The 12,605-nt window shown below is 53.4% G+C and overlaps 1 protein-coding gene across 5 annotated transcripts in view; it reads left to right on the top strand.

The window, feature by feature from the left end:
* Nucleotides 1–12,605, top strand: part of MYH14 (myosin heavy chain 14) — a 109,332-nt gene that overhangs the window by 57,080 nt on the left and 39,647 nt on the right. For all 5 annotated transcript variants that reach the window (XM_054464874.2, XM_054464875.2, XM_054464873.2 and 2 more), the window contains 6 exons: nucleotides 16–85; nucleotides 712–872; nucleotides 2,543–2,651; nucleotides 7,702–7,833; nucleotides 8,988–9,194; nucleotides 12,278–12,415. In XM_054464874.2, the coding sequence (XP_054320849.1) occupies nucleotides 16–85; nucleotides 712–872; nucleotides 2,543–2,651; nucleotides 7,702–7,833; nucleotides 8,988–9,194; nucleotides 12,278–12,415 (817 nt within the window). The remainder of the gene's footprint in view (nucleotides 1–15; nucleotides 86–711; nucleotides 873–2,542; nucleotides 2,652–7,701; nucleotides 7,834–8,987; nucleotides 9,195–12,277; nucleotides 12,416–12,605) is intronic.

The following is a 12,605-nucleotide window of genomic DNA, read 5'->3' on the forward strand; positions in this document are numbered from 1 at the left end:
CCCTGCTCATTGCAGGTATGAGATCCTGACACCCAATGCCATCCCCAAGGGCTTCATGGATGGGAAGCAGGCCTGTGAAAAGATGGTGAGTGGGGCAGAGCCTGGCGTGTGTGTGTGTGTGTGTGCGTGCGTGTATGTGTGCATGCGCTTGTGTGCAGGGGCCCAGGTGGTGGGGGAGTGGGGCTGGGATCTCCCCTTCATTGACCTTCCTCATTACCTCTCCCTATCACCCCCCAACCCCCACTTCCTCATCATCCCCTATCACCCCCCTCCCCGTCACCCCATCACTCCCTCCCCCATCACCCCTCCCCCATCGCCCCCTCCCTATAACTCTTCTCCCCGTCACTCTCCTCATCACCTCTCCCCTATCACCCCCTCTCCCCAATCACCACCCCTTCCCTATCACTGCCCCTCCTCACCACCCCCCCTCCATCATCCCCCTGCCCCATCACCCCCTTCCTATAATTCCCCTCCCCTATCACTCTTCACATCACCCCCTCCCCTATCACTCTCCTTATCACCCCCTCCCCATCACTTCTCCCCCATCACCTCCCTCCTCCATCACCCCCTCCCCCATTACCACCTCTTCCCAATCACCACCCCTTTCCTATCCCCCTCCTCGCCACCCCCTCCCCCATTACTCCCCCTCCTCACCACCCCCACTCCCCCATCACCCCCTCTCTGTCATCACCCCTCTCCCACCCCTCACAGATCCAGGCACTGGAACTGGACCCCAACCTCTACCGCGTGGGACAGAGCAAGATCTTCTTCCGGGCTGGGGTCCTGGCCCAGCTGGAAGAGGAGCGAGACCTGAAGGTCACCGACATCATCGTCTCCTTCCAGGCAGCTGCCCGGGGATACCTGGCTCGAAGGTGGGCAGCCACGCTGTCTCCCGGGGTCCTGTTGGCTGAGGCTGGGTCAGGGAGGGGTTGACCAGATGGCTACAGGTGTCAGGGCCTCCAGAATGGGTGCAAGGCTGAGGAGCAGGTGGATGGAGCCACCGGGTGTCCAGGCTTCTTGGTTCTGCAGTCCCTGAGGGGCCCTGTGGGCAGGCCCTGTTCAGAGTAAGACTGGCAACACAGAGGCTGGACTTAGCCACAGGGTGACCAGCTGTCCTAGTGGGCCGGGGCCTGGGTTTCCCAGGGTGCAGGACTTCCAGTGCTAAAACAGAGAAAGCCTGGGGCAACCCAGGTCAAGCTGTCCGCTCTCCCTGGCCAGTCCCTCAAGGGGCTCCAGTCTGGAGGTGAGACTTGCATGGGCACAGAGGCCCAGTCCCGGGTGAGACCTGCTTTGATGGGGGCCATAGAGGTGCAGCGAGGAGGCCCTGCTGCAGGCCATGACTCCCCCAGGCCACACCGGACAAGCAGGTGGATGAAGGAAAATGGGAGAGGTGCTCAGGGCAGGAGCGAGCTTGTGCAAAGGCCCAACGATGCAAGATCCTGGCACACTTCAGGAATACAGGGAGTTTGCGGGAGAGTCTCCTTCCTCCTTAGAAGTGGCTTAGAGAGGCCGGGCGCGGTGGCTCACACCTGTAATCCCAGCACTTTGGGAGGCCAAGGCGGGTGGATCACTTGAGGTCAGGAGTTCAAGACAAGCCTGGCCAACATGGTGAAACCCCATCTCTACTAAAAATACAAAAATTAGCCGTAATCCCGGCTACTCAGGAGGCCGAGGCAGGAGAATGGCTTGAACTCGGGAAGCAGAGATTGCAGTGAGCCAAGATCGTGTCACTGCACTCCAGCCTAGGTGGCAGAGTGAGACTCTGTATCAAAAAAAAAAAAAAAAAAAAAGCTCAAAGAATAAAGTGGCAGGAAAGGACGGCCCAAACACCAGGCTGAGTGGGGCCTTGTCCAGAGGAGCTAGGGAGCCATGGAGGGCTGTGAGCAGGGGAGAGGTGGGTCAGCTCTGGGTGTAGAAAGACTCTCTGGAGGTGTGTCAGGATGGGCTGATAGGAGAGGCTGGAGAAGGAGGCCAGGCAGAGGGTCCAGGCAAGGGAGGTTGGGGCCTGAACTGCGGCTGGGGCTTTGGGACTGGGCAGAGAGAGTCGGGGGCAGGGGGCGAACGGCCAGAACACAGTGAGATCTCAAAGTAATAAGAGTGCCTGCACACAGTAGGCATTTTATGATGGCTGACTAAGTGAAAGGAGCTTGGCTTGGTCAGGCATGGTGGCCCACGCTTGTAATCCCAGCACTTTGGGAGGCTGAGGTGAGTAGATGACTTGAGGTGGGGAGTTGGAGAGCAGCCTGGCCGACATGGCGAAACCCCATCTCTACTAAAAATACAAACATTAGCCGAGTGTTGTGGCACGCCCCTGTAATCCTAGCTATTTGGGAGGCTGAGGCAGGAGAATTGCTTGAACCTGGGAGGTGGAGGTTGCAGTGAGCCCAGATCATGCCATTGCACTCCAGCCTAGGCAACAGAGCAAGACTCTGTCTCAAAACAAACAAACAAAGAAAATAAAAAAGAAAGGAGCTTGGCTCTCTTGCTAAGGGGATGGCGCCTGGAGGTTCCCACTCTGCCCCTCACCTGTTTCCCCACCCAGGGCCTTCCAGAAGCGCCAGCAGCAGCAGAGTGCCCTAAGGGTGATGCAGCGGAACTGTGCGGCCTACCTCAAGCTGAGACACTGGCAGTGGTGGCGGCTGTTTACCAAGGTGAGGGCAGCCTGGGGAGGTGGCCCCAGCAGGGAGAGGCCTTGGGGCTTGGTCTGCTTGACAAGTGACTTCCTCCATGCGGGCCTCAGTTTTCTGCATCAGTAAAATGGGGCCAGTCGGCCCAGCCTTTGCTAGCTAGGATTCTTTAGTTAGCAAGCAACAAGAAAAATCTGACTTGAACCAACATGGATCAAAGATTCAAGACAATGTGGGCTGCACCTGGATCCAGGGGTCCCCAAGACTTTCGTTCAAGGATTTGCTGGAAGGACTCACAGAACTTAGAAAAGCTGCTGTACTAACAGCTACAGTTTATCACAATACAAAGATACAGATTGAAAACAGCAAAGGTGCCGGGTGCGGTGGCTCACACCTGTAATCCCAGCAGTTTGAGAGGCCGAGGTGGGTGGATCACTTGAGGTCAGGAGTTCGAGACCAGCCTGGCCAATATGGTGAAATCCTGTCTCTACTAAAGATACAAAAATTAGCTGGGTATGGTGGCAGGTGCCTGTAGTCCCAGCTACTTGGGAGGCTGAGGCAGGAGAATCACTCAAACCTAGGAGGTGGAGGTTGCAGTGAGCCAAGATTGTGCCACTACATGTAGCCTGGGCAATAGAGCAAGACTCTGTCTCAAAAAAAAAGAAAGAAAGAAAGAAAGAGAAGAAAAGAGCAAAGGTTAAAAAAAAAAAAAAGTGCCTAAGTGTCTCAGAGAGACCACGCATGAGCCTACAGTTGCTCTCTCCCAGTGAAGTTGTGTGGGGACAACACTTAGCTTTTCCCAGCAATGAAGTATGATAATATGCACGGAGTGCTGCCAACCAGGGAAGCTCACCTGAGCCTTGATGTCCAGCGTTTTTCCTGGGGCTGGTCACACAGGCATGGACAAGGTCACACACATGGTGACCTCAGTTACTCAGTCTCCAGCCCCTCCAGAGTCAAACTGATGCCATGTGGCCCAAGGCCCCCACCACAGATCCCATCGTTAGCATAGACTATCCAGGGTGGCCCAAGGCCCCAGGTAAACCAAGACACTCTTATCAGATGGGACATTCCAAGGACTTAGAGGTAACCTCCCAGGAGCCCATCAAGGGCCAGACCTTTCTTAGGAATGTGCGGGGTTTGGACAACCCAGGCCTGCTGAGTTAACCCTTTACTGCACAAGGGTCCAAACAGTGACGTCAGTATGCAGTGTTCTGCGTCTCCCGCTTGGCTTTCCTCCGTGATGATCACCAACAGAGGCTTTCCACAAAGGGGCCACCAGCAGATGGAGTCTTGCCGCTAACCACCTTGGCCAGCCTGGTCTCTCTTATCATAGAGCTCCAGCCAGATTCCCAGGTTTCATGCTCATTGGCCCAGCTGGAGTCATGTGACCATCCCAGAGCCAGTTAGTAGGGATCAGATGAGCCAGGCTGGCATCACATGCCTACCCAAAGCAGAGGGTGCAAAGCCAGGTCGCCATGCACCATGGAGCTCAGGGACTAGGTGTTCCCCCGGGGGGAAATTGGAAAGGAATGAGAAGGATGGAGGTTTTGGGGGCAGTAATGTAATTCTGAATATGATGTCTGAGAGATCAGCCTGCATTCCCTTGGCCGGTGTTAACTGAGCACCTACTATGTGCCCAGAACTTTTATAGAGGCTGGGGTAAATGGTGATTAAAAAGAGACAAGGTCCTGCCACCATGGAGCTCACAGTCTGCGACAAGAGTTGCTGCACTGCGGCCTGTGGGCCAGATGGCTGTTTTAGCAAAAGCCCTCTCGTTAGCATGGTGTCTGCAGCTGCATCCGAGCTACAACAGCTGAGTGGAGTAGGTAAACAGCCAGAAGCTGAGGTTAGTGGCCCACACCTGTAATCCCAGCACTTCGGGAGGCCAAGGCAGGAGCATCACTTGAGCCCAAGAGTTCGAGACCAGCCTGGGCAACAAGTGAGACCCTCATCTCTACAAAAATAAAAATAAAAAATTAACTGGGTGTAGTGGTGCACACCTGTAGTCCCAGCTACTTGGGAGGAAGGATTGCTTAAGCCCAGGAGTATGAGGCCACAGTAAGCCATGATCACATCACTGCACTACAGCTTGGGTGACAAGAGTGAGACCCTGTCTCAAAAAAATAAATAAAAATTAAAAACTGGCCAGGCATGGAGGCGTACGCCTGTAATCCCAGCAGTTTGGGAGGCTGAGGCGGGTGGATCACTTCAGGTCAGGGGTTCGAGCCCAGCCTGGCCAATATGATGAAACCCTGTCACTACTAAAAATACAAAAATTAGCTGAATGTGGTGGTGGGCACCTGTAATCCCAGCTACTCAGGAGGCTGAGGCAGGTGAATCACTTGAACCCGGAAGGTGAAGGTTGCAGTGAGCCAAGATCGCACCACTGCACTCCAGCCTGGGTGACAGAGCGAGACTCTGTCTCAAAAAAATAAATAAATAAAAATAAAAATTAATAATAAATAAAAAACAGCCAGGGTGGCCTGTAAAATCTCAAATATTTCCTGGCTGGCCCTTGAAGAAAAAGTTTGCCTACCTTAGGTGTTGGGGGTTGGGGTCAAGTAGGATTTGATTGGCGTCAATTGAGAAATATGAATGATACCTGTGAAAGATGCTAGGAGTCGGGGCAGAAAACAAGAGAATAGAAGGGATACAGAATTGGGTGGAGAGGAAAAGAATCAAGTAGACTTGTGTAGAACGGAGTAGAATATGATTGAACAGAAATTATCAGAGCAGATCTCACTTAGCAAGGGCGACGAGGTTTTGTGAAATTTTTGTTTCAGTTCTGTGCGTACCTGTCACTGTAGCCTGAATCATGCCATGTAAAGCTCATCTCTCACTAAGGACTTTGGACTAACAGGCTTAAGAAACACTGGCCCTTGGCCAGGCACGGTGGCTCATGCCTATATCCCAACACTTTGGGAGGCTGAGGCGGGTGGATTACTTGAGGCCGGGAGTTCGAGACCAGCCTGGCCAACATAGTGAAACCCTCTCTACTGAAAACACAAAAATTATCTGGATGTGGTGGCATACGCCTGTAATCCCAGCTACTCGGGAGGCTGAGGCAGGAGAATCGCTTGAACCTGGGAGGCAGAGGTTGCAGTGAGCCGAGATCCCATCACTGCACTCCAGCCTGGGTGACAGAGCAAGACTCTGTCGAAAGGAAGGAAGGGAGGGAGGGTGGAAGAAGGAAGGGAAGGGAAGGAAGGAAGGAAGGGAGGGAAGGAAGGAAGGAAGGAAGGGAAGGGAAGGAAGGGAAGGAAGGAAGGGAGGGAAGGAAGGAAGGAAGGAAGGGAAGGGAAGGAAGGGAAGGAAGGGAGGGAAGGAAGGAAGGAAGGGAAGGAAGGAAGGAAGGAAGGGAAGGAAGGGAAGGAAGGAAGGAAGGGAAGGAAGGAAGGGAAGGAAGGGAGGAAGGGAAGGAAGGAAGGGAAGGAAGGGAAGGAAGGAAGGGAGGAAGGAAGGAAGGAAGGAAGGGAAGGAAGGAAGGGAAGGAAGGAAGGAAGGGAAGGAAGGAAGGGAAGGGAAGGAAGGGAAGGAAGGAAGGAAGGGAAGGAAGGAAGGGAGGAAGGGAAGGAAGGGAGGAAGGGAAGGAAGGAAGGAAGGGAGGGAAGGAAGGAAGGGAAGGAAGGGAAGGAAGGAAGGGAAGGGAGGGAAGGAAGGAAGGGAAGGAAGGGAAGGAAGGGAGGGAAGGAAGGGAAGGAAGGAAGGGAAGGAAGGAAGGGAGGAAGGGAAGGAAGGGAAGGGAAGGAAGGAAAGAAGGGAGGGGAAGGAAGGGAGGGAAGGGAGGGAAGGAAGGAAGGGAAGGAAGGGAAGGAAGGGAGGAAGGGAAGGAAGGAAGGAAGGGAAGGAAGGGAGGAAGGGAAGGAAGGGAAGGAAGGAAGGAAGGGAGGTAAGGGAGGGAAGGAAGGAAGGAAGGGAGGAAGGGAAGGGAGGGGAAGGGAAGGAAGGGAGGGAAGGGAGGGAAGGAAGGGAAGGAAGGGAAAGAAGGGAGGAAGGGAAGGAAGGGAGGAAGGGAAGGAAGGAAGGGAGGGAAGGAAGGAAGGGAAGGGAAGGAAGGAAGGAAGGGAGGGAAGGAAGGGAAGGAAGGAAGGGAAGGGAAGGAAGGAAGGAAGGGAAGGAAGGAAGGAAGGGAGGGGAAGGAAGGAAGGGAAGGGAAGGAAGGAAAGAAGGGAGGGGAAGGAAGGGAGGGAAGGGAGGGAAGGAAGGAAGGGAAGGAAGGAAGGAAGGGAGGAAGGGAAGGAAGGAAGGGAAGGAAGGAAGGAAGGGAGGAAGGGAAGGAAGGGAGGGAAGGAAGGGAAGGAAGGAAGGAAGGGAAGGGAAGGAAGGAAGGGAAGGAAGGAAAGGAAGGAAGGAAGGGAGGAAGGGAAGGAAGGAAGGAAGGAAGGAAGGGAGGAAGGGAAGGAAGGGAGGGAAGGAAGGGAAGGAAGGAAGGAAGGGAAGGGAAGGAAGGAAGGAAGGGAAGGAAGGAAAGGAGGGAAGGAAGGAAGGGAGGGAAGGAAGGAAGGGAGGGAAGGAAGGGAAGGAAGGGAAGGAAGGGAGGAAGGGAGGAAGGGAAGGAAGGGAGGAAGGGAGGAAGGGAAGGAAGGGAAGGAAGGAAGGAAGGGAGGGAAGGAAGGGAAGGAAGGAAGGAAGGGAAGGAAGGAAGGAAGGGAGGAAGGAAGGGAAGGAAGGAAGGGAAGGAAGGAAGGAAGGAAGGAAGGAAGGGAGGGAAGGGAAGGAAGGAAGGGAAGGAAGGAAGGAAGGGAAAGAAGGAAGGGAAGGAAGGAAGGGAAGGAAGGAAGGAAGGAAAGAAAGACTTCCATAGAATAGCAGCAGCCACAGTACACAGTGTCTCTTGGATGTGGAAGGATCCTTTAGCCAGAGAGATTAGATAGATCAATAGTGTATTTAGTGGTGCTTGCCTGTACCTGTCAGTGTTCTAGGCCTGTGACCAGGGACTGTTGCCAAGGCAGGGACACACAGCTAATAGGTGGAGGAGAAGGGATTTGAACCCAGAAACTCAGACCTCACTAAGAGTGTGAGGTCTTGGCCCCTGAAGTCAGCCATTCCACCCCCTTTCACCTCCACCTAGGTGAAGCCACTGCTGCAGGTGACGCGGCAGGATGAGGTGCTGCAGGCACGGGCCCAGGAGCTGCAGAAAGTGCAGGAGCTACAGCAGCAGAGCGCCCGCGAAGTTGGGGAGCTCCAGGGCCGAGTGGCACAGGTGAGGGGGCGGGGGCAGGGCGTGGGGGCGTGTCTTCGGGGTGGGGCTGTGTCGCATGGGTGGAGCCAGGTGTGAGGGGCGGGGCTTCCGGCTGAGCCAGCCTGTGCCCAGGCAGGGCTGTCGGGAGGATGGCAGCAAAGCTAAGGTGTACTGAGGCCGGGCGGGGATTGGGGCTGTTTAGTTTGGTTGAGTCGTGACGTACACGGAGCAGGGCCCTGGGGGTGTAGCCAGGGTATGGGCCTGGTAGGGGTGGGGTGGGAGAGTCCTGCACAGCCAGAATGGAGCTGGGCTGTAGGATCTGGGGGCAGGGGCCTCAGCTGTGGCCGGGCTGTGGTAGGCAGGTGGCGAACTTATAACTGTTTCCAGTATTTTAGCTATCTTAAAATAATGCTAGAACATTTGGGAGGCTGACGCGGGCAGATCACCTGAGGTCAGGAGTTCAAGACCACTCTGGCCAACATGGTGAAACCCCGTCTCTATTAAAATGCAAAAATTAGCCGGGCGTTATGGCGCACGCCTGTAATCCCAGCTACTCTGGGAGGTGGAGGTTGCAGTGGGCCGAGATGGCGCCACCGCACTCCAGCCTGGGCGACAGAGTGAGACTCTGTCTCAAAAAAATAATAATAAAATAAAATAATAATAATAATAATAATGTTAGAACAAACCCCTTCTTGAGCATTTTTCTGTTTGCCTTTTCTGCATTATTTCCTGTGGTTACATTTCTAGGTATGAAATGTATTAAATGAAATATGAGGTAGTAGAAAGACCCCTCGGGGTTATTTGAAGGATGGACTGGAAGGGGAAAGGCTGGAGGCTGGGAGGCTGGAGAGAGACAGGTGAGAGAAGGGAAGACCTGAGCCTGTTGGGGCTGTAGGGACAGAGAGGAGGGGCCAGAGAGAGCAGGGGTGCAGACTGATGGCTGTGAGAGGTGAGGGAGGACATCCCAGGGATTCTGACTTAGTGATTAGGGGGATGTGGGCTCGTCCTGAGATGGGGACCTGAGCGGGAGGAGGTGGGGACACTGTGTCCTCCTGCCCCTCAGTCCTGCCCTGGAGGACTTAAAGGCCAAAACAAGTTACAAGGCAGCAGGCACCCAGTGCAGGTTGCCCTGGGAGCACTGCCTGCTGACCACTCACCTCCCACACACTCCCCAGCTGGAAGAGGAGCGCGCCCGCCTGGCAGAGCAATTGCGAGCAGAGGCAGAACTGTGTGCGGAGGCTGAGGAGACGCGGGGGAGGCTGGCAGCCCGCAAGCAGGAGCTGGAGCTGGTGGTGTCAGAGCTGGAAGCTCGCGTGGGCGAGGAGGAGGAGTGCAGCCGTCAAATGCAAACCGAGAAGAAGAGGCTGCAGCAGCACATACAGGTCTGGCCCCCTGCGTGCCCGCCAGGCCACCCTCCAGTCCCCTCTGTCTACACCATCCACCTTTGCTTCTACAAACCGTGTGTCTTTGGGCCATGAATTTGTAGAAAACTCAGTTCTAAGTGAATTTGCAAAAAGAATACATTTTTGATTCAGATCAGGGGAGACCTTAAAATGTGTGAGCTTCACGTATGGGTGGATCCAGGCGTCCAAGTGATACGTTCAGCTTCAGGCCTGGCTGGATCCAGGTGTCTGAGTGATTTCCTCAGCTTCAGGCACGGCTGGATGCAGGAATCCAAGTGATATCCTCAGCTTCAGGCATGGCTGGGTCCAGGCGCCCAAGTGATATCCTCAGCTTCAGGCATGGCTGGATCCAGGCGCCCAAGTGATATCCTCAGCTTCAGGCATGGCTGGATCCAGGTGCCCAAGTGATGTCCTCGGCTTCAGGCATGGCTGGATCCAGGCATTCAGGCAATGTCCTCAGTACTCCCCCTTTCTCCATCTCCTGGCTTCATTCACAGGCAGGCTGCCCTCATGGTTCCCCTTCAAAATCTAGTGTGTATTTTACACTACAGCACATCTCAACTCAGGTGCTAAATTTTCATTGGAAATACTTGATCTGTATTTCTATTTCATAATTTCTGCAGTTTATAAAAACTAGATTCACTTGGCCAAGTTGTTCCAAACATGCTTAAAAGCTTTTCAGTAACTGGGTGTCTCGTTTTAAATTTAAAATAAGTAAAATTAAATAAGACAGAAAATTCAGTTCATCAGTCCGCATCAGCCACATTTCAAAAGCTCAGTAATGTTTTTTTGTTTTTTGTTTTTTTGACACAGAGTCTCGCTCTGTCGCCCAGGCTGGAGTGCAGTGGCACCATCTCAGCTCACTGCAACCTCCGTCTCCCGGGCTCAAGCAATTCTCCTGCCTCAGCCTCTACAGCAGTATCTGGGATTACAGGCGTGTGCCACCACGCCCAGCTAATTTTTTTTTATTTTTAGTAGAGACAGGCTTTCAGTATGTTGGCTAGGCTGGTCTCGAACTTCTGACCTCAGGTGATCCGCCCGCCTCAGCCTTCCAAAGTGCTGGGATTACAGGTGTGAGCCACCATGCCCAGCCCAGTAGTGTTTTAATCAACTTCTCTTGACCCCTTTGGTGAGGGAGGGACCCTACCCTAGGTTTATGGGGATGGCTGAGCACACAGTACTGGACACCAGACAGGTGAGATTGATTGACAGCAGTTTCTTGAATATTGAATATTCACAGCCTGAGGGGGGCCAACATCACACCACAGACGGCCACATGGGTGTTGCCCTCAAGAGCAGAGTGAACAAGCAGGGGCTGTGGGAAACAGGCTTTGTCACAACAACAGGTGGAGGTGACCCCTGGGTGCCGTGGGAAAATGTGTTTGGTTTGTTTCAGTAATTCCATGGGCTGGCAGGGAGCTGGAATGTGCTTCTCAGGGATAAGCAGGCACTGTGCCTGGTCCCCAGGATAAGGAGGGTCCCCAGATAAGGCTGGGGGACCTTATCTGTGGGAGCAAAGGGAGTAGTAGGAGGACTTTTGTTTAGGCCATTTGAGGCCCCTCCTACTTTCAGCAAATGTCAAGGCAGCACATAAAATTGAGTCTTGGCTAGGTGCAGTGGATCAATCTGTAATCCCAGCACTTTGGGAGGATCTCTTAAGCCCGGGGATTCAAGACCAGCCTAGGCAATGAGGTGAAACCCTTTCTCTACAAAAACAAAAACACAAAAATTAGCCAGGCAGAGTGTCACACACCTGTAGTGTCGTCACACTACCCACGAGGCCTGAGGAGGGAGGATCACCTGAGCCCAGGAGGTCAAGGCTGCAGTGAGCTGTGATGGCACCACTGCACTCCAGCCTGGGTGACAGAGTGAGACCTTTCTCAAACGGAATAAAAGAGGCTGGGTGTGATGGCTCACTCCTGTAATCCCAACACTTTGGGAGGCCGAGGTTGGTGGATCACCTGAAGTCAGGAGTTCAAGGCCAGTCTGGCCAACATGGTGAAACCCCATCTCTACTGAAAATACAGAAAATTAGCCAGGTGTGGTAGCGGGTGCCTGTAATCCCAGCTACTCGAGAGGCTGAGGCAGGAGAGTCACTTGAACCCCAGGAGGTAGAGATTGCAGTGAGCCAAGATCGAAGCATTGCACTCCAGCCTGGGCAACAAGAACAAAACTCCGTCTCAAAAAAAAAAAAAAAAAAAAAAAAAATTTAAACAGAATAAAATAAAATAAATTCAAAAAATAAAATTGAGTCTTGATTTCCAATGTGCGTGATGACTGTCATATTGGCAGTACCCATTTCTATAATTTGTGTATTTACTATGTTTATTTTTAAAATTATTTATTATTTATTATTTTTTTTTGAGACAGAATCTCGCTCTGTTGCCCGGGCTGGAGTGCCAGTGGTGCGATCTCAGCTCACTGCAAGCTCCGCCTCCCGGGTTCACGCCATTCTCCTGCCTTAGCCTCCAGAGTAGCTGGGACTACAGGCGCCCGCCACCACGCCCACCTAATTTTTTGTATTTTTAGTAGAGATGGGGTTTCACCGTGTTAGCCAGGATGGTCTCGATCTGCTGACCTCATGATCCGCCCGCCTCGGCCTCCCAAAGTCCCAGGATTACAGGCGTGTGCCACCGCGCCTGACCTATTTACTATGTTTATAGTTTATAATCTGTATCCCTAACCCCCACACAAGAATGTGATTTCCACAAGGATAGGTGTTCCTTTTTTTTTTTTCAGAGGCAAGATCTCGCTCTGTTACCCAGACTTCAGTGCAGTGGTGCAGTCATCTCTCACTGCAGAAGGACAGGCACTTTTACCCATCCTCAGTGCCTAGAACCGTGCCTGGCATACACTAGGCACTCAATAAATGCTTGTTGAGCTAATGAATGAAATGGGAAAGCCAATAAGGGTTTGATCCTTCCCGGCCTCACCCAGGGCATGGACGTCTCTGAACCACAAGCCCCGGGGATCCGTGGGCCGGCCATCCCCACTCCCATCCTTCGCCATCACACTCCATCTATTGGCCCAGTATCCTCACTCCTCCTGCCTCCCCACCCCAGGAGCTAGAGGCCCACCTTGAGGCTGAGGAGGGGGCGCGGCAGAAGCTGCAGCTGGAGAAGGTGACGACAGAGGCAAAAATGAAGAAATTTGAAGAGGACCTGCTGCTCCTGGAAGACCAGAATTCCAAGCTGAGCAAGGTTGGGGGCCTGAGGGCAGCTGGGAAAGTGGGGATGGGGTACATTGGTGGGTTAATGAATGGTGAACTTCAAGCCATGGGGGTTACCACACTGCAGTTCTCAGGTGTGCAGCGGTGGGGGTGGGATGGGTCTATAGACCCCAGGGAATGGGAAGAAGAGGGAGGTGTAGGGGGAGGAAGGTCAGAGAAGG

The sequence above is a fragment of the Pongo pygmaeus genome, chromosome 20 (genome assembly GCF_028885625.2).
Source record: "Pongo pygmaeus isolate AG05252 chromosome 20, NHGRI_mPonPyg2-v2.0_pri, whole genome shotgun sequence".
In the NCBI taxonomy this organism is placed as follows: domain Eukaryota; kingdom Metazoa; phylum Chordata; class Mammalia; order Primates; family Hominidae; genus Pongo; species Pongo pygmaeus.